The 25,979-nt window shown below is 45.3% G+C and overlaps 1 protein-coding gene across 3 annotated transcripts; it reads right to left on the reverse strand.

The window, feature by feature from the left end:
- Positions 1–262: 262 nt before the first annotated feature.
- On the reverse strand, positions 263–24,593 carry LOC125521045 (proline--tRNA ligase, cytoplasmic-like). 3 transcript variants are annotated; one of them, XM_048686101.1, is made up of 12 exons: positions 24,417–24,593; positions 23,657–23,751; positions 23,071–23,163; positions 22,382–22,498; positions 15,729–15,916; positions 15,051–15,117; positions 4,084–4,215; positions 3,824–4,003; positions 1,451–1,735; positions 1,123–1,341; positions 931–1,024; positions 263–809 (listed from the first exon to the last, which is right to left on the reverse strand). In XM_048686101.1, exons 2-12 carry the CDS (start codon positions 23,699–23,701, stop codon positions 745–747), a joined length of 1,485 nt encoding a protein of 494 aa, XP_048542058.1. In that variant the 5' UTR covers positions 23,702–23,751; positions 24,417–24,593; the 3' UTR covers positions 263–744. The 3 variants fall into 3 exon arrangements, with proteins under 3 accessions (XP_048542058.1, XP_048542059.1, XP_048542057.1); XM_048686102.1 differs by having other exon boundaries at positions 4,084–4,206; positions 23,657–23,754; XM_048686100.1 differs by having other exon boundaries at positions 23,657–23,754.
- Between the last annotated feature and the right edge of the window lie 1,386 nt (positions 24,594–25,979).

The raw sequence follows: 25,979 nt of genomic DNA on the forward strand, positions 1-25,979 counted from the left end.
TAATTTTAAAGTTCATGAACATATTGTAAGTTTGTGAACATTTTAAATTTTCAATTTTTTCAAACTCATGTATGTTATTTGAAATCCACGGATATTTTTAAATTCACAGTCATTTTATAAAAATCCAAGATCTTTTTAAAGTACATAAACTTTTGATGTAATGAACTTCTTTAAGTAAAAAGTACGATAACCGTTTTTTTTTCTGAGCTAGCAGTGGAGCGACTGAAAAAAACTAAGAGAACAAGTGAAATAGGGAGCCGAGCCAAGCCGAGAGCTTCATGTGCCGGCCCATGTGAGCCTTATAACAACAATTCCACGATTTCAGCGTGGAATGAGAGCTCTCAAGGGACTCATACAACCACCATCAACTGACACCGAGGCGGAAACATGGAAGGACTCCACAACAATGCACCTAACAACTTCACTCTTATCTCAGAACAATATTGTCTTCAGTAGCAGGCCAACACCATATATATGGATGAAAGAACATAACATAATTTAAACCCAAGCCAACATAGAAAAAAGAGTTAATCCTACAGGTGAAGAACGGCGCGGCGAAGCGCACATTAGCCTCTAGTAATAAGCAACACCACATGCTAAATATGTGTGCATGTGTGCGTGCGCGGGTGCGTGAAGTCCAAGATTGCAGGCCTATTCAAAATCAATGGGCTCTCCAAACGGCAAGGAATGGCAAAGAACCGCAGCATGGCAGGCGGTACCATGGCACACACGGAGAAGATTCAATCAATAGCTGCGGCCCCAAAACGACCAGGTCTTGGCGGGCTTTCCAGAAGCAAAGCACACAGTTCCTGAAAATTTCAGCGCAAAATACCACATGCAGACGATCAGAGCCACGAACATCAGCAAAACAGAAACCTAAAACGTAGCCCACCTGCACTGAAATTTTAGGAAATCTGATACCGTATATACCTTCTGGAAGATCTGGTTGATCGAATGGAGCACACAATGTTTTGGCAGAGCCGAGATTGCCTTCGGTCCGAGCCCTCACGTCCTTCTCAACCTCCTGCACCGAAGGCAAGAAATTGAGTGATAAACATGCTGAGGGGAAACCCTATTACAACGATGCAGAATATAATATACGTGGAGAAGGCCTTCACTTACCTCTTCATCGCACCATGGAGCCAAGATCAGCTTCTTGTCATTCAAAGCTGCTGTGAATTCGTCCCAAGTGTAGACGACTTCAATGCAAGCATCTCTCTTCTGCTTGGCTGTTTGAAACAAGCTATCTTGAATCCCATCCAGCAACACCTTTACATGCTCAACCAAATCGGTCGAAAGAATATCAACCTTTGCACCATTGTCTCGCCGGACGACGGGCACCTGAAAAGACAAAATATGTGTTTGAATAACCCGCAGAATGGATGTTCATGACATGATGACAAATCTTTGTTAACTCTGTAAAAAACTGTATGCTGACAACTCCAGGTACCTGCTTGTTTGCCAGATCTTTCAGATCTATCTCGATTCTCAGGGGAACACCTTTCATTTCCCAGTGAGAATATTTCCATTCCAGAGAGTAGTTCTCACGAGTATCCAAGTCTGCGCGAATCCCAGCTTGGTTTAGAGTGCATACAATCGTCTCGCATGCTTCGTTAATAGCCGTCGTGTCCGCATCCTCTAATGGATCAGGAATAACTATGACCTGGATAGGTGCCACCCTTGGTGGCAGCACTAAGCCCTTGTCATCGCCATGGGTCATCACCATCACTCCAATCTGCAAGAAGACCATAAGTGCTGCATATTATTAGATATCTGAACATAATTTAGGTGGAACATTCGGATGGGATATTTCAGACACAAAATAATTGTACACATGCAATACATTTTCCGACAACATATAGAACACCCCACAATATTGCCAAGATTACCACATGGTTATTCACAGCCCGCTGAATTAGCACCAAAATTCTCAACTTGATGAGAAAATAAAACAGAACACTAACTACCAACTGTCCAGCTGCCACTACACAGAAGTGTCTAGTTAGTTACAATATCAAAAACAGTTGTCGTGAAAATTAAGAAAAATGGTTTCCCCCCGCTTTATATTATAAAGCAAACACCCGATATATCCAACTCGCTGGGGCCGCAGCACAGATAAGCCCAAAAGAAAAACAACAAGAAGAAAGAGAAATAAATGCCGACACGGCAGATCAACGAAGAAGGGAAGTCCGGTAACCGCTGCACCCTCCGAAGAAGTACCACCACGCTCCCAGCATCCCGAAGCGCTGCGCCCCAAGCAACATCCTCAAGAGGGAGTGCGACGATGCCGCCGCTGTTGCCCGAACAAGTTCTAGGGTTTCCCCCGGTACGCGAGGGATAGTGGGGAAGGGGTATACCCGATGCCCCTCAGGAAGGTCCGACGGCGCCCGCAGGCGTCATCGCATCGATGCCGGCCAGGCCGACAGGGATTTCTCCCGATCCACAACCACCACCTCCACCTCAGGCATTTTGAAATGCACCACCTCCTCAGCCACCCACCAGCTTGTGCCACCATGATTACCGGACAACCCTCCCCGCTTCACTGGAGCTGTCAACACGAGGCTTGGAGAGGAAGAGGAGACACCAGCCACGGGAGCGACCACAACTCGACCGGAAGGAGGGGACAGCCTCCACCGCCACAGCGGAGCCGACCGGACGCGGCGACGAGGACTTGCCAGGCCTCGATGGCCCGGCCGAGCCCACATGGACCCGGACAGTCCTGTCACCACGCTGCAGCACGCCGGCCAACGAAGTCCTCACCGCCCGAGACCGCCACCACCAAGGAACTTCGCCGCCGAGCACCAAGCCACCGGCCCGCCCCAACCCAGATGGGCCCAAAAGGCCGAGCACCAAGCCACCGGCCCGCCCCAACCCAGATGGGCCCAAAAGGGCCCAGATCTGGGCTGGGCGGGCGCCACCAGCCACAACGCCACCGCGCCGCCCACCGGCCGCACCGCCGCGTCGAGAGCCACCGGGCCCGCGGCACCACCACCGAGGGGCCGCACCGATGCAGACCGAGGAGCACCGCCGCAGGCCACCACCGTTCGAGCAGGAGGGAACCGCGCGCGGGGAAAGGGTAGGCCTGCCGCCGCCAGCACCACGCGGCCGAGGCCCGGTGGCGCTCGCTGGCGGCGGCGGGAGGAGGCAGGGGCGGGGGAGGGGCGCTGGAGAGGAGCGACGAAGGGGCCCCCGGTCGCCCCACTCGGGGAGACGACGCGGGGGTACGGGGAAGGGAAGGGAGGGGTAGGGGAGCGGGCTCTGGCCGCGGCGGCGGCCCCGCGCCGCCGGCGGCGGCGAGGGAACCCTAGGAGCGGGGCGGTCGCGAGAGGGGAGCGGGCTCTCACGCGCGGCTTCGCACTGACTGGGTGTTCTTTTTTCGTCGTGAAAATTACACCCAGATGTATACCAGCATTCCCCACCTTACCATTTCCTACTATTGATACGTGAATGCTTTGGCAGTGCTAAGAGGATACTTTTGAAAGAAAGTAGCTATGCATGTATAGAATCGACAGCATGTACTCCCTCTGTAAACTAATATAAGAGCATTTAGATTACTAAAGTAGTGATCTAAACGCTCTTATATTAGTTTACGGAGTGAGTATGTCATAAATGCCATGTACCTATTTTGCCACCTGTTGTTCTTACAAAGTGAATTTATAAGCTAATCAAATAATTTACATCAACCAGCAAGATGTATAATCAGGTAAGTACATATGTATAATATATGAAAACCGTCATTGTCATTTCCAACACTTCAGCATTCAGAAGAAAGTAAAACAGAGAAAGAAATAGAAACCCATATCAAGTAGAGGGTAAGAATTACCGAGCGGGTGGTGTACGCCCAAGAATTCTGGCACACCAAGGACCTTTTGTTCTTCTCTTTCTTTTTTTGAGCGGGATCATTCTCATCCTCGAAAAAGATTTCAAACTTCTTTGCAAAGTTTTGACCAAGACAATTTGAAGTTGCGGCTTGTATACCACGGCCAGTGTTTGGAATGAAGGCCTGAAAATAAACGTACAGCTTGCCTTCTTACTAGGACAGCTTTAAGAAAGCTAAATCTAGCAAAGTTCTCATATCAATACCTCAACACTAGCTGTATAAAGTCCACCAGCGAATTTTTCCATCTCACTTTTCCTCCCTTTGGACACTGGAACTGCTAAAAATTCTTCATATATCCTTCGGTAGAGTTCCAATATACGGAGAACCTGATAAAACTGTGAACATTGAAATTCCACATGTAGGTTGGCATAGAATCATTTTATCAAACACACCTTATAATGAACACAGCAATATTTCATTCATTCGAGTATGCCTTTGATACGCGAGGACTTGAGCAACTAGTTATTGGGAAAAATTACTTACATAAAAACAAGATTATTTGTGTTTGAGATATGAAAGAGTGACGTTATATGAGTTTCAACTTTCCGGTGATGTAATTTAAACAGTGATATTTTTTTAATCCATAATAGACGTTTCGTATCGTATAGTTTCATACGCTAAATAGGTCAGCTGCTGCGCTGCTTCAGACTAGCCATTTATTGTAACATCCTAAATTTTCAATTTAGAATGTTATACACTAGATCATCATGGCATATCATATTTATTTGCTTTTGGTTTTGATCCTAGAAATTCCACGCAACTCAAGGACCCACGGAGAGAGTTGGGGATTTCGTTATTTTCATATTTGAGTTTTCTCAAATTTTGCGAATAGGATCATTTGATTTTAATTATTTTATCATCAATTATTTCTATTACAAAAATATGAGAGAGGGAATAAAATGACTTTCCCAAAATAAAGAAATATTGAGGATTTAATAATAAAATAAAATAAGAATTTATTTCGGAGTTTTTCGTTATTTTATTTGAATTTAGGAAAAATGTGTGTTTTTCAAAATTGCATTTAGGCCCCAAATAAATGTTCACCTTGTGCGGCTTGATTTTAGAAGCCCGGGAAATTTTATTTCGGGATTTTTGAAGTCCATTTAGTATTTCTTTTATTTGTTTTTCTGCGCGGAATAACTAAAAAAACGCGAACCGACTTTGGGCCGTACCCGAGCGGGACTCCTCCCGGGGGCAGCCTTTAAATAGCCGCCGCCCGAGCTGCCCCAGCCCACCTGAGCCGCCGCCAACCCTAACCCTAGCCGTGCCTTGATCCGTGCGCCCGCCGCCGTCGCCGGAGCCGCCGCCGACCCGCCTCCCGAGGAAAAAAAAAGAAGAGAGAAAAAAAAGGAGTCGCGGTTTTATTTTTTTAGTTTCGTTTTTTTTAAAATAGATCGATTTTTCCGGTTTATTTATTTAACGAGCGTTCATCCGTTCGTTCATTCTAGCGAACATTCGTCGTTTTTCTTTTTCTCGGATTAAATCCGTGATTTTTCTGATCATGATTCTTGATCCGATTTTCGTTTTAGTATAACTTTTTGCTCGTTTATCGGAATCAGGTGATTCAAACGCCTGGAGTTTCGTCTCGAAACCCTCTATCCGTTTAACCAACTTAAACAAGTTTTTGCCACTGTAAAAATTGCCCTAAATCCAGAATAGTAAACAAAGCTTGTTTCTTTTGCCGTTTGACTTTCGTTGCTTCGTTTGATTTGATTCTTTTTGCAAACCGGAGTTCTTAAGTTGAACCTTCTGGTTAGATCTCTTATTTGAGTTTTACCCATGCATTAGATGAATACTTATTGTATGCTTGTTTGTTTGTCTGCGATAGAATACCCGGAGTGCGCCGCCTGTTACTTCGAATCTCTAGGTTTCGCGGATCATCAGCAAGGCAAGTAACACTTTGATCATACCTCCTACTACCCAATTTTATTGCATTAGATCAATCCTCAAACATTGCATGATTATGATCTAATTAAATTGTGGGATGGGAATTAGTTAAGGTAGTACCTATTACCTGTTGTATTATCAAACCTTTGGGAGTTATTTTTATGTTTGCTTACTATTGCCATGCTATGCTAGTAGACGAGGATTGGGTGAGTGATATCCATGACAGATGTGAGTTTGTTAATTAATGGTTTATCTAAGGTGGCAACTTAAATACACATCTGGATGGATTGAGGTACCTGGGTATTCCAGGATTGCCTGTTTTTCTTTATGGACCGCCACCCAGGCCCAAAGGGATCATGAGATTTTTCATACTAGAAACTTCAGTGTGCAGCCACAAGCTATTATGGGCTCTAGCATAGTTGATTAAGTCGTGCGAACTCTTACAGGGTAGACTAGCAGATGTAGGGGAAAGTAGGTGTAACGGTCTATCCATCGTAAGGTGCTAGCGCTTCTAAAAGACTATGTCTCGGTCATCCGTTTCTCAAACACCATGTAGTGCGAGAAACCAAACGGAGGCGATCGAGTCTTGTGGGGAAAAATGCGCAAACCTGTGCAGAGTGTATAAACTAATCATGGTTAGCCGTGTCCCCGGTTATGGACAGCTTGAGTATCTAGTACTTGGATTATCATGTGAATCTCAACATGTTACTCTAAAAATTAATTTTGTTGGGGTTTGTTTAATGATGATGCTTAATTGGGATTGAGGATGCTGTCAACCATTCTCAATGTTTAACAACTAACATGATAGTTAAATAAAATTTATTCCTTTGCAGTAGGAAAAAATTGGCTTTTCGCAAAACAATAACCATAGAGCTTTCCACCAGCCAAATATGTATATAGTATAGCTGTTTCATTCCATTACTCTCTATGTGTTACTTTGCCAGCATATTCCATGTGCTGACCCGTTTCGGGCTGCAACGTTAATGTTGCAGACTTTTCAGACGATGATTAAGGAGTTTTAGGTCGTGGTTCTATACTCAGTGATGCCGTTGGAGTTGATGGACTCACTTATCTTCCAAGCCTTCCGCTGTTATAGTTATTAGATGGCCTTAAGCCATATTTATTGTAGTAAATTCTCTATTGAGACACTCGATGTAATAAGTGTGTGATTGCTACTCTGTTATAAATCCTCTGAGTACTGTGTGGTGTCAGCATTACTGATCCAGGGATGACACCTGAGCACAGAGATCAGACTGTTTAAGGTCTGGTCGCTACAGAGATGGTATCAGAGCATACGCTGACTGTAGGACACGACCACTAAGCTAAAGACCTAGATCACTATTCACTCTCTTCTCTTCTGACCTCTCATCTTTTCTACTCTTTAGGATGGTGGATGCAAGGAACAAGTTCACGCAACCGGATGACGATACACCCTTTGGACGTCACTTGAAGGAAGTCACTAGATACCTGAACATAGGAGTACCAAGCTTCATCGAAACCTACAACGCCACCTTACCTGAAGAAAAGCGCTGGATGATTCAAGTTCAACTTCCAGGAAGGACGTTCATGCCAGTCACTGAGCCCATAGAGTTTTCTTTTGATGCACCAACTTGGAGTCTAGGAAAGAGCATGGCAGCTCACATCGCCATGGGACGCATTGGAGAAGTCTACCGCAATGATCTCAAGGATACTATCTACCAGATTTGTGGGCGCCGAGATGAACACTGGGAGATGATCAGCACTAGGAAGGATAGATCAGTTGCAGCTTTTATCCAGGAGTTAAACCAGCACATTCGACGACAGGAGAACCAGATGTGCGCCGACATGATAGACCTGAAGAAGGCAAGGACAAGAATCAAGGAACTGGAGGAAGAACTCAAGGCTACACGTGAAGATTATGAAGAGGAAATAGAAGTATTAGTGGAGAAGAATGACGATCTGATCAAGAAGATCGGAATATTTATGGGAGGCCCTATACCAGTAGATGAAGACGAAGAACCCAAGGAGATTCGCCCGGAAGACTACATCATTATCGACGACACCGACTCGGATCCAGATGATAGCGATGATGACTATGTTGATGAAGCCGGAGCAGATATCATGGAGTCTGCAACCGAAAAATATTTCTAGTAGACCACCTCATCAGTAGTAGCAGTCCACCATGTAAATACAGTAGTCTGAAGCACTTTTGCGATAGTTAGATCGATTGTATGCCCTTGTTTGATTGAATGAAGTGAATTGTTTGATTTTGCCACATGTGCATATGGGTAGTGTTTTCTCTTTAGACCCCCTCTATTCTAAATCTCATCTTTTCTAAACCCTCAGATGCCTCCGAGATGTGACCCCGGATTTACCTTTCCACCGGAGCTCACCCAGTTGATCCAGCAGCAGAACACATTGATGCAGTTGCTAGTCCAGAATCAGAATCAGGGGAACAACAACAACAAACCACCACCACCTGTTGATCACTTAGCCCGTTTTTTTAGGCTGAATCCGCCGGTGTTTTCCAGTAGCACCGAGCCGATAGTAGCAGAAGATTGGCTCCGTAAGACAGCTAGAGAGTTGACCACAGCAGGATGCACAGATGCGGAGAAGGTGAAGTTTGCCGCACATCAGCTTGAAGGACCCGCAGCATCATGGTGGGAGAATTTCACAGCCACTTTCCCTGTCGACACTGTCACTTGGGACCAGTTTCAGCAGGCTTTTCAAACTGCCCATGTTTCAGCAGGAGCTATGGCCATGAAGAAGCGTGAGTTTCGCAACTTGCGTCAGGGAGGACGGACAGTTGGCCAGTATGTGGAGGACTTTAGTAAATTAGCACGTTATGCCCAAGATGACGTTGCTACGGATGCAGCTAAGCAGGAGAAGTTTCTGGAAGGACTGAATGATGAGTTGAGCATGCAGTTGATGGTAGCAACCTTCAACAACTATCAGGAGTTGGTAGACTGTGCTCTTATGATTGAAGGCAAGCAGCAGCAAATTGAGAACTGCAAGAGGAAGTACAATTCTGGAGCCCAGCAGAAGCCACGTTTTACCCCTAGACCAGGAGGACATTTTCAGCATACCCATGGAGGAGGTAGCTCGCACAATCACAACGGCGCCAAGAATGGTAATGGCAATGGAGGAAGCAACGGCCAGGACCGTACCAACCCATCAACCCCAGCCAAGAAGGACCTGAGCCAAGTCACTTGCTTTAAGTGCCAGAAGACCGGACATTATGCCAATGAATATCCTGAAGGCCAGAATGGCAATGGAAGCTCTGGGAAGAAGCCGAACCCTTTCAACAGGGGACAGGTGAACCACGTTAACGTGGAGGAGGTTGAAGAGCAGCCAGATACCGTAATCGGTAAATTTTTGGTTAAGTCAATTACTGCACTCGTTCTTTTTGATACTGGTGCATCGCATTCATACATATCAAGGGGATTTGTGGATAAGTATAACCTGCCCACTAAGGTTCTTAGAACACCTATGCTAGTAAACTCACCAGGAGCGGAGTATATGGCCAGTCAAGGATGTTTTCAAGTGCCATTGAGTATTGGTAGGCATGTGTTTCCCTTAGATTTAATCATTTTGGAATCACAAGGATTGGATGTAATTCTGGGTATGGATTGGCTATCGATGTACGGAGGAAACATTGATTGCGCTAGTAAGACAATTTTGCTTACTACCCCAGAAGGGAGAAGGATCAAGTATGTATCCCGACATGTGCCAAAAGGGACTCAAGTAAATTGTTTAACAAGAGTTGTGCAGGAGGAGGTACCAGTGGTAAGGGATTTCCCTGAAGTATTTCCAGAAGAGTTGCCAGGCATGCCATCGGATAGAGATATTGAGTTTTTGATTGAGCTATTGCCAGGCACAGGGCCAATATCAAAGAGACCATACAGGATGCCTGCAAAGGATTTGGTCGAAATTAAGAAGCAAATTAAGGAGTTATTGGATAAAGGATACATTCGCCCAATTTCGTCGCCTTGGGGATCACCAGTACTTCTAGTGGAGAAAAAGGATGGATCGTTAAGGATGGTTGTTGATTATCGAGGATTGAATGAAGTAACCATCAAGAACAAGTACCCACTACCAATGATCAATGATCTGTTTCATCGATTGCAAGGAGCTAAGGTATTTTCCAAGATCGATCTGCGATCAGGATACCACCAGTTGAAGATTCGAGAACAGGATATACCTAAGATAGCTTTTACCATCAGGTATGGGCTGTACGAGTATACCGTTATATCATTTGGTCTGACTAACGCACCTGCCTATTTTATGAACATGATGAACAAAGTGTTTATGGAGTTTTTGGATAAGTTCATCGTGGTGTTCATTGATGATATTCTGGTTTACTCGAAAAGTGAAGAGGAGCATAAGGAGCATTTGCGATTGGTACTTGAGAAGCTCAGAGAACATCAGTTGTATGCCAAGTTCAGCAAATGTGAGTTTTGGTTGAAGGAAGTAGGATTGGACACGTTATATCCGGAGAAGGTATATCAGTAGATCCCACTAAAGTTGATACTGTGACCAAGTGGGAAGCACCAACCACAGTTGGAGAGATCCGGAGTTTCCTTGGACTCGCAGGATACTATCGGAGATTCATTGAGAATTTCTCAAAGATTGCGAAGCCTATGACGGAGTTGTTGAAAAAGGATACCAAGTTCATATGGACTGAGGAGTGTGAGGCTAGTTTCCAGGAGTTGAAGAAACGCTTGGTTACTTCACCCGTGTTGATTTTGCCAGACCAGACCAAGGATTATGAGGTGTACTGCGACGCTTCACGTCGAGGACTTGGAGCAGTGCTTATGCAGGAAGGGAGAGTTGTTTCATATGCCTCAAGACAGCTTAAACCTCACGAGTTGAATTATGCCATGCATGATTTGGAGTTAGCAGCCGTAGTGCATGCACTGAAGACTTGGAGACATTTCCTCATTGAAAATCATTGTGAGGTGTACACGGATCACAAGAGTTTGAAGTACATTTTCACGCAGAAGGAGTTAAACCTCAGACAAAGGAGACGGTTGGAGCTCATCAAGGATTATGATATGAGATTGCATTACCATCCCGGAAAGGCTAACGTAGTAGCTGACGCATTAAGCCGTAAGAGCCACGTCAACACCCTAATGACGGGAGAATTACCAAGGGAGTTAGTCGAAAATCTTCGAGAGTTATGTTTGGAAATAGTTCCGAGAGGCTATGTAGCAGCATTGGAGATTCAGTCAACTTTGATGGATAAAATCAGAGAAGCTCAGAAGACTGACAAGGAGATTGCCTCTATAAAGGAGAAAATGAGCGAAGGAAAGGCTAAAGGATTTCGTGAGGATGAGCACGACACCCTATGGTTTGAAGACCGTTTTTATGTGCCTAATGACCTGGAGATCAGGAAGTTGATTCTGCAAAAGGCACATGATTCACCGTATTCGATTCACCCAGGAAATATGTATTTGGATTTGAAGGAGATTTTCTGGTGGACCGGAATAAAGAAAGATATTGCGGAGTATGTAGCAGTTTGTGATGTATGTCAGAGAGTAAAGGCAGAGCATTAAAAGCCAGCAGGATTGCTACAGCCATTGCCGATACCCGAATGGAAGTGGGATAAGTTAGGCATGGATTTTATCACGGGATTACCCAGGACTCGTTCATGCTATGACTCGATTTGGGTTGTAGTTGATCGGTTGACGAAAGTAGCTTATTTCATCCCGGTAAAGACCACTTACACCAGTGCTAAGTTGGCAAAGATATACATGACCAGGATTGTATGCTTACATGGAGTTCCGAGGAGTATAGTATCAGATAGAGGAACCCATTTTATCTCAAAGTTCTGGAATCAGTTGCACGAAACTTTGGGTACCAGGCTAGAGTTCAGCACAACTTTTCATCGACAGACAGATGGACAGACCGAGAGAGTCAATCAGATTTTGGAGGACATGCTGAGAGCTTGTGCGCTAGATTATGGATCTAGTTGGTACGAGAATTTGCCGTATGCAGAGTTCTCTTACAACAACAGCTATCAATCCAGTTTAAAGATGGCCCCTTTCGAAGCCTTGTACGGAAGGAGGTGCAGGACACCCTTGACGTGGGATGAAGTTGGAGACCACCAGTTGTTTGGACCTGACTTGATTAAGGAGTCTGAACAGAAGATGAAATTGATTCGCGATAGGCTCAAGATAGCCTAGTCTAGACAGAAGAGTTATGTAGATTCTAAACGCAAGGAGACAATTTACGAAGTTGGAGATAGAGCTTATTTTCGAGTATCCCCACTTCGGGGAACAAAGCGCTTTGGTGTTAAAGGAAAGTTAGCGCCACGATTTGTAGGACCATACTGAGTATTGGAACGTATGGGAGAAGTGGCCTACAAGTTGGAATTGCCTGAAGGATTGTCAGGAGTTCATGATGTGTTCCACGTTTCTCAGTTGAAGAAGTGCCACGTGGAGATGGCTGGCATACCCTTGAGAGACACAGTGCCATTGGAAGCAATTCAGTTGGATAACGATTTGACCTATGAGGAGAAACCAATTAAGATTCTAGAGTATGCCAGTCGAGTCACCCGCAACAAGGTTATCAAGTTTTGCAAGGTTCAATGGAGCCACCACACGAAGGATGAAGCCACCTGGGAGCGAGAGGAAGATTTGCTCAAGGACCACCCTCACCTATTTTCTAGCCAACCCGAATCTCGAGGGCAAGATTCATCTTAAGGGGGGTAGGTTTGTAACATCCCAAATTTTCAATTTGGAATGTTATACACTAGATCATCATGGCATATCATATTTATTTGCTTTTGGTTTTGATCCTAGAAATTCCAAGCAACTCAAAGACCCACAGAGAGAGTTGGGGATTTCGTTATTTTCATATTTGAGTTTTCTCAAATTTTGCGAATAGGATCATTTGATTTTAATTATTTTATCATCAATTATTTTTATTATCAAAATATGAGAAAGGAAATAAAATGACTTTTCCAAAATAAAGAAATATTGAGGATTTAATAATAAAATCAAATAAGAATTTATTTCGAAGTTTTTCGTTATTTTATTTGAATTTAGGAAAAATGTGCGTTTTTCAAAATTGCATTTAGGCCCCAAATAAATGTTCACCTTGTGCGGCTTGATTTTAGAAGCCCGGGAAAATTTATTTCGGGATTTTTGGAGTCCGTTTAATATTTCTTTTATTTGTTTTTCTGCGCGGAATAATTAAAAAAAACGCGAACCGACTTTGGGCCGTACCCGAGCGGGATTCCGCCCGGGGGCAGCCTTTAAATAGCCGCCGCCCGAGCCGCCCGAGCCCACCAGAGCCGCCGCCAACCCTAACCCTAGCCGCGCCTCGATTCGTGCGCCTGCCGCCGCCGACCCGCCTCCCGAGGTAAAAAAAAGAAGAGAGAAAAAAAGGGGTCGTGGTTTTATTTTTTTAGTTTCGGTTTTTTTAAAATAGATCGGTTTTTCCGGTTTATTTATTTAGCGAGCGTTCGTCCGTTCGTTCTAGCGAACATTCGTCGTTTTTCTTTTTCTCGGATTAAATCCGCGATTTTTCTGATCGCGATTCCTGATTCGATTTTCGTTTTAATATAACTTTTCGCTCGTTTATCGGAATCAGGCGATTCAAGCGCCTGGAGTTTCGTCTCGAAACCCTCTACCCGTTTAACCAACTTAAACAAGTTTTTTCCACTGTAAAAATTGCCCTAGATCCAGAATAGTAAACGAAGCTTGTTTCTTTTGCCGTTTGACTTTCGTTGCTTCGTTTGATTTGATTCTTTTTGCAAACCGGAGTTCTTAAGTTGAACCTTCTGGTTAGATCTCTTATTTGAGTTTTACCCGTGCATTAGATGAATACTTATTGTATACTTGTTTGTTTGTCTGCGATAGAATACCCGGAGTGCGCCGCCTGTTACTTCGAATCTCTAGGTTTCGCGGATCATCAGCAAGGCAAATAACACTTTGATCATACCTCCTACTACCCGGTTTTAGTGCATTAGATCAATCCTCAAACATTGCATGATTAGGATCTAATTAAATTGTGGAATGGGAAGTAGTTGAGGTAGTACCTATTACCTGTTGTATTATTAAACTTTTGGGAGTTACTTTTACGTTTGCTTACTATTGCCATGCTATGCTAGTAGACATGGATTGGGTGAGTGATATCCATGACAGATGTGAGTTTGTTAATTAATGGTTTATCTAAGGTGGCAACTTAAACACACATCTGGGTGAATTGAGGTACCTGGGTATTCCAGGATTGCCTGTTTTTCTTTATGGACCGCCACCCAGGCCCAAAGGGATCATGAGATTTTTCATACTAGAAACTTCAGTGTGCAGCCACAAGCTATTATGGGCTCTAGCATAGTTGATTAAGTCGTGCGAACTCTTACAGGGTAGACTAGCAGATGTAGGGGAAAGTAGGTGTAACGGTCTATCCATCGTAAGGTGCTAGCGCTTCTAAAAGACTATGTCTCGGTCATCCGTTTCTCAAACACCATGTAGTGCGAGAAACCAAACGAATGCGATCGAGTCTTGTGGGGAAAAGTGCGCAAACCTGTGCAGAGTGTATAAACTAATCATGGTTAGCCGTGTCCCCGGTTATGGACAGCTTGAGTATCTAGTACTTGGATTATCATGTGAATCTCAACATGTTACTCTAAAAATTAATTTTGTTGGGGTTTGTTTAATGATGATGCTTAATTGGGATTGAGGATGCTGTCAACCATTCTCAATGTTTAACAACTACCATGATAGTAAAATAAAATTTATTCTTTTGCAGTAGGAAAAAATTGGCTTTTCACAAAACAGTAACCATAGAGATTTCCACCAACCAAATATGCATATAGTATAGCTGTTTCATTCCATTACTTTCTATGTGTTAATTTGCCAGCATATTCCATGTGCTGACCCGTTTCGGGCTGCAACGTTAATGTTGCAGACTTTTCAGATGACGATTAAGGAGTTTTAGGTCGTGGTTCTATACTCAGTGATGCCGTTGGAGTTGATGGACTCACTTATCTTCCAAGCCTTCCGCTGTTATAGTTATTAGATGGCCTTAAGCCATATTTATTGTAATAAGTTCTCTATTGAGACACTCGATGTAATAAGTGTGTGATTGCTACTCTGTTATAAATCCTCCGAGTACTGTGTGGTGTCAGCATTACTGATCCAGGGATGACACCTGAGCACAGAGATCAGACTGTTTGAGGTCTGGTTGCTACATTTGTTCCCTTCATAATTCATATTGGGTTAAAACCAACCCAGTAAACCAGCGCTAGTTCATAACAAACCAATATTAAAACAGTACATAAATAAGTAGTTAATACCTCTTCATCTGACTCCTCTTTAGTTGCAAAAACTGTATGCCCTTCTTGCCAAAGAAATTCGCGGCTCCTGAGTAGAACAGTTGCAGAATGTTAGAGAATTTTATGTGGGTAAGAAAAGTCCGAATGGATGCAGCCATCATCATGCGCCTTTGTAGAAACATAAGGTGCATGGAATTTGCAATATTTCACTATATTGAAGATTTTTTTAAAATTGTCATAGTTCTTGAGTTAGCGAGCATCAGATAGCTATTGTAGCAGAACAATATGATTGGTGGTTGTAGATACCATATAAGGTTGGAATTATAGAGTAACCGGGCTGAAACAATTCTGTGAAAGTCCAAGTTGTACGAGTCTTATTTACCAATCTTCCTTTGGTCCTTTCGTTCAAAATGTTGACATTCGAGAAAACAGAGTTGGCAACAAAGTATTTGCTAGAGAGCTATTCTATGATTCAAAGAAACAGATGTCCCTGGCCCTAGTACTCCGGCAACTAATATTTCAGCAGCCACTTTGCTATTGTATTTATTTCATTCGCACATAAATGAATATTTTGCATTCACTATTACTAGTAATAACTAAAAAGACAATAATGGCAATCTTGTAGGCACTACAGAAGATAAGCAGAATGGGAGAAGTGCACAAACGTAATAGGCCACCAGGCACCAAACAAGGAGCTACCTTATTAAAGGAATTGGATTGCTACACTCCCATCGAACAACGCTGCACCACTGGTTGCATCTCAAAGGTAAGTTCCGATGGCTTCTTATCCATTTAGCGAAGTATGGATACATGGCCGTCTCACTCGTGGGACGGATTGCAATAGGAGCTTCCAGCTCAGAATTTCCTGTTTTAGTAACCCATGCCACCTGGAAAACAAATTAATGGTTTACTTAGTACTTACCTTTTTACATAACTGACCAAAGGGCAATAAGAGAATGGATAAAGCATCAAATAGAAGCTTAATAAAAATATGACACGGCTTTTTAGGATCATCGCACACATTTAATTAAAGAAATAACATATTTATGAAGCACTGATGGACTAAAAGCCACACACAAAATGTTAAAAAAAATGACAGCTGCCAACAATCACAGGCTTGCAGCCACTGATTTACACAATCTTATTGGTCTGACTGAACTCTGGTGGAAGTTCCTTGAGAGGCAGTGACACGTGTTGCAAACAAGCCTCATAGTCAGCACCAAACTAGTTTGGAGTTTTGACAGCTTGACAGGACACATTCTTCATTAATCATCCATTCAAGGTCTTCTATAAAGGGATATTATCGAGTTCGTTGAATTTAAATTGTCTTTACAACAACAACGTTTCCTAAGTACAACAGCTTCATAAGGAATAAGGTGCTCAGGGAGTTTCTTCATGAGACTTGTGCACCAAATTTCACAAATAAATATGAGTGGTTCAGGTCCAGTTACCTCACATTTAACCAAAAGAAGAAAGAAAGAAAAAGGGGAGTGCCTAGAACTCATCTAGATGAGATATAATTTGGTCTCATTTGTTAGGAATATGCAACTTGTATTCCCATGAGGCCATAGGCCGATATATATATACATGTACAGGTGTGGAACATATGCAGGAAACCCCTTATACAACGGGATAAATACAAAGGGGTACATGACTTATATTATAACTCTAACACCCCCCCCTCAAACTCATGGTGGATGAACAACACTGAGTTTGGAGAGATAAAAGCCATGTTGTGCTCTAGTCTGAGCCTTCGTCAGGAAATCCGCCAACTGTAACTTGGAAGGCACATACTGAAGAGCAATAACCTGATCCTGCACAGCAGCGCGCACATAGAAAGCATCAACACCAATATGCTTGGTGAGCTCATGCTTCACAGGATCGCGTGCAATGCTGATAGCACATGTACTGTCAGATAAAAGCAGAGTCGGTGTAGTGACAGAAACACCAAAATCCTGAAGTAACCACCGTAACCAAGTCACCTCTGCCGTCAAAAGAGCCATTGCTCGCAACTCAGCCTCGGCACTCGAACGGGAAACTGCAAGTTGTTTCTTCGTCTTCCAGGCAATGAGAGAACCACCAAGAAAAACACAGTAAGTAGAAAGTGAACGGCGATCGGAAGGATCACTAGCCCACGTAGCATCCGAATAGGCCTGGAGCTGTAAAGAACTGGAGCGAGGAAAGAATAGACGGTGAGAGATCGTGCCTCGAAGATATCGAAGAACACGAAGGAGATGAGTATAGTGAACCGAGGTGGGGGCAGAGACAAACTGACTCAGAATATGAACCAGATAAGAGATGTCCGGACAAGTGACAGCTAGATAGACAAGACTGCCAACAAGATGACGATAACGCGTCGGGTCAGGGAGAGGATCACCATCAGTAGCACGGAGGTGAACATTGAGCTCCATAGGAGTCTCAACAACGCGCTCGTCAGTAAGAGCAGCACGAGCAAGAAGATCCTGGATATACTTTTCCTGGGATATAAAAAAGCCATCAGAGGTAGAAGAGACTTCAATCCCAAGAAAGTAGCGAAGAGGTCCAAGATCAGACATAAGAAACTGCTCACTAAGACGGGCCTTTACAAAGGCAATATACTCGGGGTCATCCCCCGTGATGATCATGTCATCAACATAAAGAAGAAGAAGAGTCCGACCACGAGGAGAAAGGTGAATAAACAATGCTGGATCATGAGCACTTGCTAAAAAACCAGCAGCAGTGATCACAGAGGCAAAGCGCTCAAACCAGGCGCGGGGGGCTTGCTTAAGGCCATAGAGAGAGCGACGAAGACGACATACCATGCCATCAGGAACAGAATACCCAGGTGGTGGCTGCATGTACACCTCCTCACGCAGCTCACCATTAAGAAAGGCATTCTTAACATCAAGCTGAGATATAGACCAGTGGCGTGCAGAGGCAACGGCAAGAAGTGTACGAACAGTGGTCATATGAGCCACAGGAGCAAAAGTCTCGTCATAATCACGACCATGCTCCTGCTGAAAACCACGAGCCACAAGACGAGCTTTGTGACGCTCAAGAGAACCATCGGAGCGAGTCTTAACCTTGTAGACCCACTTACAAGTGATCGGACGGACTCCGGGAAGAAGAGAAACAAGATCCCAGGTACTAGTGCGTTCAAGAGCAGCAATCTCCTCTGCCATCGCAAACTGCCATTCAGGATGAACAACAGCCTGACGGTAAGAAGTCGGCTCAAGAACAGCAGCACCAGCGGTGGGAAATCCAAAGCGATCAACAGGCGGACGAGGACGAGAACGCAAGCCATAAGTAGGCTGAGAGGAAGATGACGACCCATCCACAGAGGCATCGACTGGTCGTGGACGACGAGTGTAATGCTGAGGAAAAGATGGAATAATAGAAGGAGGAATCGGCAAGGTAGAATCAGGGGGTGGCGACGAAGAAGTCACCGGAGATGAAGGTGTAGAATCTGGTGACAGGCTGGGAGAGGAGACAGGGGAGGAAGTCACCGGAGATGAAGGTGGAGAACCCGGTGACATGCTAGGCGAGGAGACCGGGGAGGATGGTGGCTGCAAATCAACTAGATGTGGAGAAGGAGAGGAAGTGGAACGGAGAGGTACAGTCTCGGCGGGGGTGATAGGTGAGTCAGGAAAAGTGAGGAAAGAGATATCCTGCACTGAAAAAGTCGAGGAAGATGGGCGTGGGTAGAAGGGACGAGACTCGTCAAAAGTCACATCTCGAGAGATACGCATCCGACGACCAATAGGATCCCAACAACGATAGCCCTTATGCTCATCACTGTAGCCTAAGAAGACACACTCAACAGACTGAGCGGTCAGTTTGGTGCGTTCGCGAGGGGCAAGAAGAACATAGCAAACACAACCAAACGAGCGAAGCATCGAATAATCGGGAGAACGATCAAAAAGTCGCTCAAAAGGAACACCACCCTGTAGAGCAGCGGAAGGCTGTATATTGATAAGATAGGTGGATGTGGAGACGGCCTCAGCCCAAAAATGATGCGGGAGAGAGGCAGCAATCATCAATGCACGAGCCGTCTCAAGAAGATGTCGATGCTTTCGCTCAGCCACACCATTCTGAGCATGAGCACCAGGACAAGAGAATTGAGAGAGAGTCCCGTGCTCAGCAAGAACACCACGCAACATCTTAGAGATATACTCGCCAGCGGAGTCAGCACGAAAAACACGAATGGGTGAAGAGAACTGAGTATGAACCATGGCAGCAAAACGCTTATAAATAGACAACACCTCAGAACGAGAAGTCATGAAATAAAGCCATGTGTAACGAGAGAAATCATCTATGAAAATAATATAGTATTTATGACCACCTTTCGAAGCGAAAGGGGCCGGACCCCATACATCAGAATGGACTAAATCGAAAGGACGCTTAGACACTGACTCACTATGTGAATATGGTAACTGAATCTGCTTGCCAAGACAACAACCCTGACACTCTAAAGAGACATCTCCTGAGACAGACCCCAGAAGGCCTCGACGAACTAAAGAAGACAACCGAGAACCACACAGATGACCAAGTCGATGATGCCACTGCTGGAAGGAACCAGTGACGGAGGCGACAGAAGCGGAAGAACTGGCGATGGTGGTGGCAGCAGAAGGAACATGAAGCCAGTCCAACTCCCAAAGACCCTGAGAATCACGGCGGCGAGGGCCAGCCCCAACCAGAGTGTGCGTGTGACGGTCCTGGACAGAACAAGAGTCAACGTCAAGGATGACGCGACAACCAGAATCCGTAAGTTGACCAGCAGAAAACAAATTCATGGTAAGTCGAGGAACATGAGCAACATCAGGAACAGAATAAGAAGGAGTAGTAAGATTGCCTCTACTAGCAACAGAAAGTGGAGTACCATCAGCAGTGAAGACATGAATAGGAGAATCCAATGATCGAAGAGAGGACAAAGTGGAAGAATGAGAAGACATATGAAAAGAAGCTCCAGAGTCCAGAACCCATGGGGATGTACCTGACTGTGTAGAGGGTGATTGCTCAGTGCGGGAAGCATCAGTCATAGAACCGGCAGTACCCGTCGAGGAAGAACCTGAAGCCGCGAGCAGACGCTTAAGTCTCAGAATATCCTGCTCAGTCAAAGCAATGGCTGAAGCTGTCGAGGTAGATGACGAAGTCCCTGAAGATGATGATCGAGCCTTGCGCAGGTGTTTCTTCTTCGTGTAGCACTGAGACTCAAGATGACCATCATTGTTGCAATAGGCGCAATGTGGACGGGGGCGACCTGAGCCTCCAGAAGGAGTGGGCAAGAGCGGCGGAGCACTCGAGCGAGAAGGGGTCGGTGGAGCAAGTGGCGTAGGAGCACGAGTAGCGAGCACAGAGGGAACCTCCAGCAAACCAGCACCACGTAAGCGAGTCTCCTCAGCACGAATCTCAGAAAGCGCCTCCATGAGAGAAATACGGCCACGAGCAAACAACTGAGCACGCCGGGGCTCAAACTCCTTACGGAGCCGAGACAAGAACTCATAGACGCGATGAAACTCCAAATTGGCCTGGACAGCCTGGCAACAGGGGCAGGTACGACACCCAGCACTACGGAGAGAATCAAGCTGGCGCCAGATAGCAGAACTCTGTGCATAGAAGTCATCAACAGTAGAGTCACCCTGCTGAAGAGCATGCTCCTGACGGATCACAGAGAGGTATAAGGCATCACCAGAGGGCTGATAGCGCTCACGATGACGGGTCCACATCTCAAAGACAGTAGAAAGACCTAGAAATTCAGAAGCAAACTGAGGCAGAACACTAGCAGTGAGAACAGCTGCAGCACGAGCATCATCATCAAGCCACTGGGTGTAAACAGACAGAGCACCATGATACGTCTGAAGAGCCTCCTCATAAGCCAAAACCCTCTCATCATAAGCACGATCAGCAGCCTCATCAGCAACCTTAGCCGCATCCTTGGCGGCCTGATTAGCATCCGTAGGAAGAACCGATGGAGTTGGCGGAGTAGGGGCCACCGGAGGAACTGGACGTGGCGGACAACAGACCTCGCCAGAAAGAACACCCCAAAGACGGATGCCACGCATGTGAATGCGCATGAAGCCAGTAAACTCGGTGTAGTTAGTACCATCAAAGATCACCGGACAGCGAGAGACAGCAACATAGCCCGATGCAGCAGACATTTTTTTTTGCAGTAGAACGAAGCAAAGCTTCAGCCGAGCGACACCAGCCTGGAGGAAAACAGCGCCAGCATAGAACGGGACCGGCAAGATCCGGCGGGTGACGGCAGAATCCGGCGGCCGCACGAATCAATCCAAACAGTGGGCAGCCGAGTCGAGCCTGCGGAGGTAGCGGCCTTCACGGGAGTGCGCCGTGGGAGCAGCCTGAAGAAGCCTCGAGCGATGCGGGCGAAGATCAAACAGGAGCTGGAACCAAGATCATCACGTGGGAAAGCAGCAGCAAGTGGACAACTTGGCTAGGCACACGTCACATGCAGGAACACCACGTGCATGCGGGGAAGCACATGTCACGATGGGCAGCTCCAGCTGTTCTCACGAGTCACGATCGGATGAAGCCCCGCACGGATCGAACAACAATCCCGCGCATACCAACAAGGCTGTCGGGCATGGATGCGTCCAAGCGCAGCAGCGGATCAGGAAGGCAGCAGCCAAGCGCAGCAGCGGCGCCTAGGCGGGAGTGGCGGACGGTGTGGAGCAGCGCAGCCGGAGAGAGAGAACGCGGCGGCGCGATGGGATCTTAGCACGAGTTGCGCGTGCGGAAAAAAAAACCTAAAGCTCTAATACCATGTTAGGAATATGCAACTTGTATTCCCATGAGGCCATAGGCCGATATATATATATACATGTACATGTGTGGAACATATGCAGGAAACCCCTTATACAACGGGATAAATACAAAGGGGTACATGACTTATATTATAACTCTAACATCATTCACCTGAAAACAAAAACAAATAGAAATAGTACTACAAACCACGTCAGCACACACGCATCTTATAGTATCAATCCAATGGCTATAAAAGTGAATGAGACATAACTAAACTCAGCTAGATGAGTTCTAGCAAAGCCGAAGAAAAAGGAAACAGTGGCATCCTTCAGATGATTCATAAAGCTCTGGTTTTCTGGTACCCCTTAGAAATTCTATTTGAACCAAACACTTCTTGTGGGCAGTGTCCACACCAAAAGAAGAAGAAAAAAACGATTTAACTTTCCAGCATCATGTATGCATCATTTCATACAGATTATTTTTCTTTCAGTTGTTAATCGTACAAATGAAGTCACTTCAATGTTGGATATGCGAGTAGCACAAAGTCACTTCAAATGAAGTCACTGGCAAAATACAGAACTGAATGTAAGGGACGAGAGAGAAAAGCACACCTCAGGAGCAAAGTCCTCAAAGTGGTCCTTCTTCTTCTGCACAACATTCACAGTAACGAACAAAGGGAAATAATAAGATTTCAACTTCAGTTTTTTTATTTCTGCATCAAAGAATTCCTGCACAAAAATTACATATCGGTTATTAAAAGAAACGGGGCTATAATAATAATGTCAATGTCACTTGATAAGATAAAATAATATGAAACAAACAATGAGGATTCCGGTGCAGCCAACGATATAAATCTACATAATTCAGAGTTAGAAGGTACTGATGAGAGAGGCTGATGCAACAAAAGTTGAATACAATACAGCCATAGACTGACGAAGAGAAGTGAAACTTATATTCCTAATGCTGAAATAAATACGGTATCACATATCTAAGTGCGTAAGGGGGATTGTAGCTCAGCATATCAAATGTCGATAAGTTAACTGGACAAATTAAGTTCAAATTATCACCATAATAATGATTAAAAAGAAAGAAGACAAGGCATATGCTTGACAAATCAAGCTTCAGATGGCAGTAAAAATAAGTCTCTACATATAGAGATGCCTTTCTTTCATCACCACAGAAAATGACATTTACAAAACTTGCAACAAAGCATATTTGTATTTAATTGCAAAGAAGGGAAAATACTAACAGTCCATAAAAAAACATCTCAATTAACTGAATTTCATAGCATAAAACTCACTTTCAGCAATTCCCAGATCTCCATCGCCCACGGCCTCAAAATATAACAGCCAGAGATGTCATGATACTCAATAATTTCACTGTTAACAACAACCTGCACAAAGAAACAACAAAGCTTCAGATAAGACCCCCCTAGCAAGAACGGGATATTATCTGAATTTTGGTATCTGGAATCATCCAACTAGTGCACAGCAAATCAAGTTTTCCTTTTCTCTTTCGAGAAAACGAACTAAATGAGAAAATGAGTATTAAACCAAGAATAATTCAGAGAGCACGACTGCACCAACATCAAGGCGACAGGTGAACCAATGTAATATGTCGCATTCAAGAGGAAAAACTGTAACAAAACACCAAAAAAGCAAGTGAACCAATCTCGGTAGTATTTGTTGACGAAGTCACAAATTTTAAGCTATCGACCATAACAGATATTAACGGAGCCTTAATCATATCAAATCTTGTCCGGGGCTTCTTTCAGCGCCTTAATCATGGCCCCTATATTACACTTCACTTTCGCTTTGTATTAAGCCCAAATCGACTTGGCAAGCCTCACCAAGACGGCAAGGGCCAAAGAAGGTAAGAAAACACACCTCGGAGTACCATTCTCCGAAGTTATCATCCTTCTTGAACGCCATCGTCCCCAGTTTGCTAGTGGATATGGATGGATCCTGAGATGCTGCTGCTGCTGCTGCACGGGATGAAATACAAATGTCAACTAAGTTGGCTCAGAAGACAGAAGAATTCACGAAGAACCGGGGAAACATGTGTAGTATATGTAGTGACGGCGACTCGATTATGAAAAATTGCAAAGTACTTCACCATCATGTTCGTTTGGACTTTGTGCAGACCCAAAATATCCATCCTAAATTCCTAATAATATTTGTAGTAACTATCTTGAAGGCTGCTTGTTAAAAAGAACAGAATAATACTCGGGACAAAGATCGTCAGTGCAAGTTTTCTCCTAGAGCTTGTTTGCATTGACAAAATACTGTAAGCTTATGATGACCAGCAACTGGTCAGCTTTTCATCCCCTACCCCTATGCTTACTACTCCGAATGTAAGCTCCTCTCAACACCAGCTCGGGAGTAGTTACTAGTACTGATGATGACATGATGTAAGCTCCTCTCAACACCAGCTGTATTACATATGTTCTAGTCCAGTTACTCTGCATGCTCTGTTTCTACAACTATGATTACGAAGAAAACCTAATACGCCGAATTGTTTCGGTTCAGTTCTTCCGCTTAAAAAGCTCAACGAAAAGGAGCAGAAAGACAAAGAATAGCACCGGTCCAACGACCAAAATAGCAGAAAACACGGTGATTTGACGGCATAAAGCCAAGTAATCCGCACCTCGATCGTCGGCGCTCGGACACGTAGCGGCTGGGGAGGTGGAGAGTGGAGACAGGGCGTTGCTGCTGATTCAGGGTGGAAGGGGGCGGAGGATGCTGCAGGGCAGAGCGCGAAGCATATATCGCCCCGCTTCCGTGTCCGCTACTGAACCGAAATAGGAATAAGAAATCGGAACGGTTGGTGGTGGAAAGAAAGAAAGAAAGAAGGAAAGAAAGAAGACTAAATAATTCCTGTCAGGAGACCAGGAGAGTCAAGACTCAAGAGGCAGTAGGCGGCGCCGCCACCTCATCGGTGGACGTACGGTGACGTCTCCACGCAGAGGAGTGGAGATCGATGCGAGGCCATGCGAGAGACCGGCGAGGGAGTCAGGGTGCGAGGGGATTTCGACGGGTCCCACTCCCTCCCATGCCATCGAGGTGGTGACCGGCGGGGAACATGGCGTCGACGGGGAGCGGGGCGGGGGTGTGCTCGTCTGCGATCCCCGATCCCGTGGCTTGATCGATAGCCCGGGAGGTCGGTCGGTCGATGCGATCCATCACCATGCATGGCTGTGGTCTGGTCGGTAACATTCTCTACGCTGCCGCCTGTGCCGACGAGTGAACCTGGGTCGCCTCCACAGCGCCTCCCGATCGCCACAGCGCCAATCACGGAAACCGTCACGCAAGGGACGTACGGACCAGCATTACCCTACTTGTCCGGCCTCTTTCTTCTTGGCAAGATAGATGGTGTTGGCAGATCTGGTAAATATCGGTCGTCGCTCCTAGGGCATATTTGGTTGCATGCATGAGGCCCAACTAGACCCGCGCGGGAAGGAAACAGGCTGTTTGGTTGGCTGCATATATTGTTGGGCCTGCATAGCATGAAATTAAAGCACCTCTGGACTTGCCTCGCTGGAAATACTTAGATCGGCAGTTTCTTGCGAGCCAGGCCGAGGCAAATGCAAACGAGCGGGCCCTTGCATGAGTGGATAAGGAAGGGATGCGAGGTGATTACCTGAGGTCTTCTTCAACCTCCAGTAAGCTTCTCTCTAATCTTCTCTCTTCCTTGTCCCTTTGTACACAACGGTGCTCCGATTTGAGATAAGCTCTACACGAAAAAGATGCACCTCGATGCTACGGTTCTATTCAAGCGATCGGTTGGTAGTTTCGTCGGCTGGAAATTCTTTATTTCGTGTTCCCGTTTGGAGCTATTCTGGACGAATTTTGTCATATTCATCGCACACGATCGATCGTTTGAAATTTCCTTTGACCAGCAGCCTAATCTCGCAGTTCCGCATGATATCTGTGTTGTAAGTTTTGGGTTTCGACGACCGTAGCTTCATCTCTCCTTGAACAGCAGTCTAGTGCACTCATGCCGCCATGTCGAGCTCCTCTGTCCTCTGCTCAGAGCCCTCCTATTCGTCCCTCTCAACGCCGACACCCTTCCCCTTTCATGAACAATACCATGGCACGAGCATTGCATTCTCCTCCTCTGTCCACTGTCTTTGCGCGAGCACCGCAACTAGTTCACCGACGGTGTCACTCGCCGTGCCACTATCCACTATAGTCGCCATGGTCCGGCACC

Source organism: Triticum urartu, chromosome 7 (genome assembly GCF_003073215.2).
Source record: "Triticum urartu cultivar G1812 chromosome 7, Tu2.1, whole genome shotgun sequence".
Classification (NCBI taxonomy): Eukaryota; Viridiplantae; Streptophyta; class Magnoliopsida; order Poales; family Poaceae; genus Triticum; species Triticum urartu.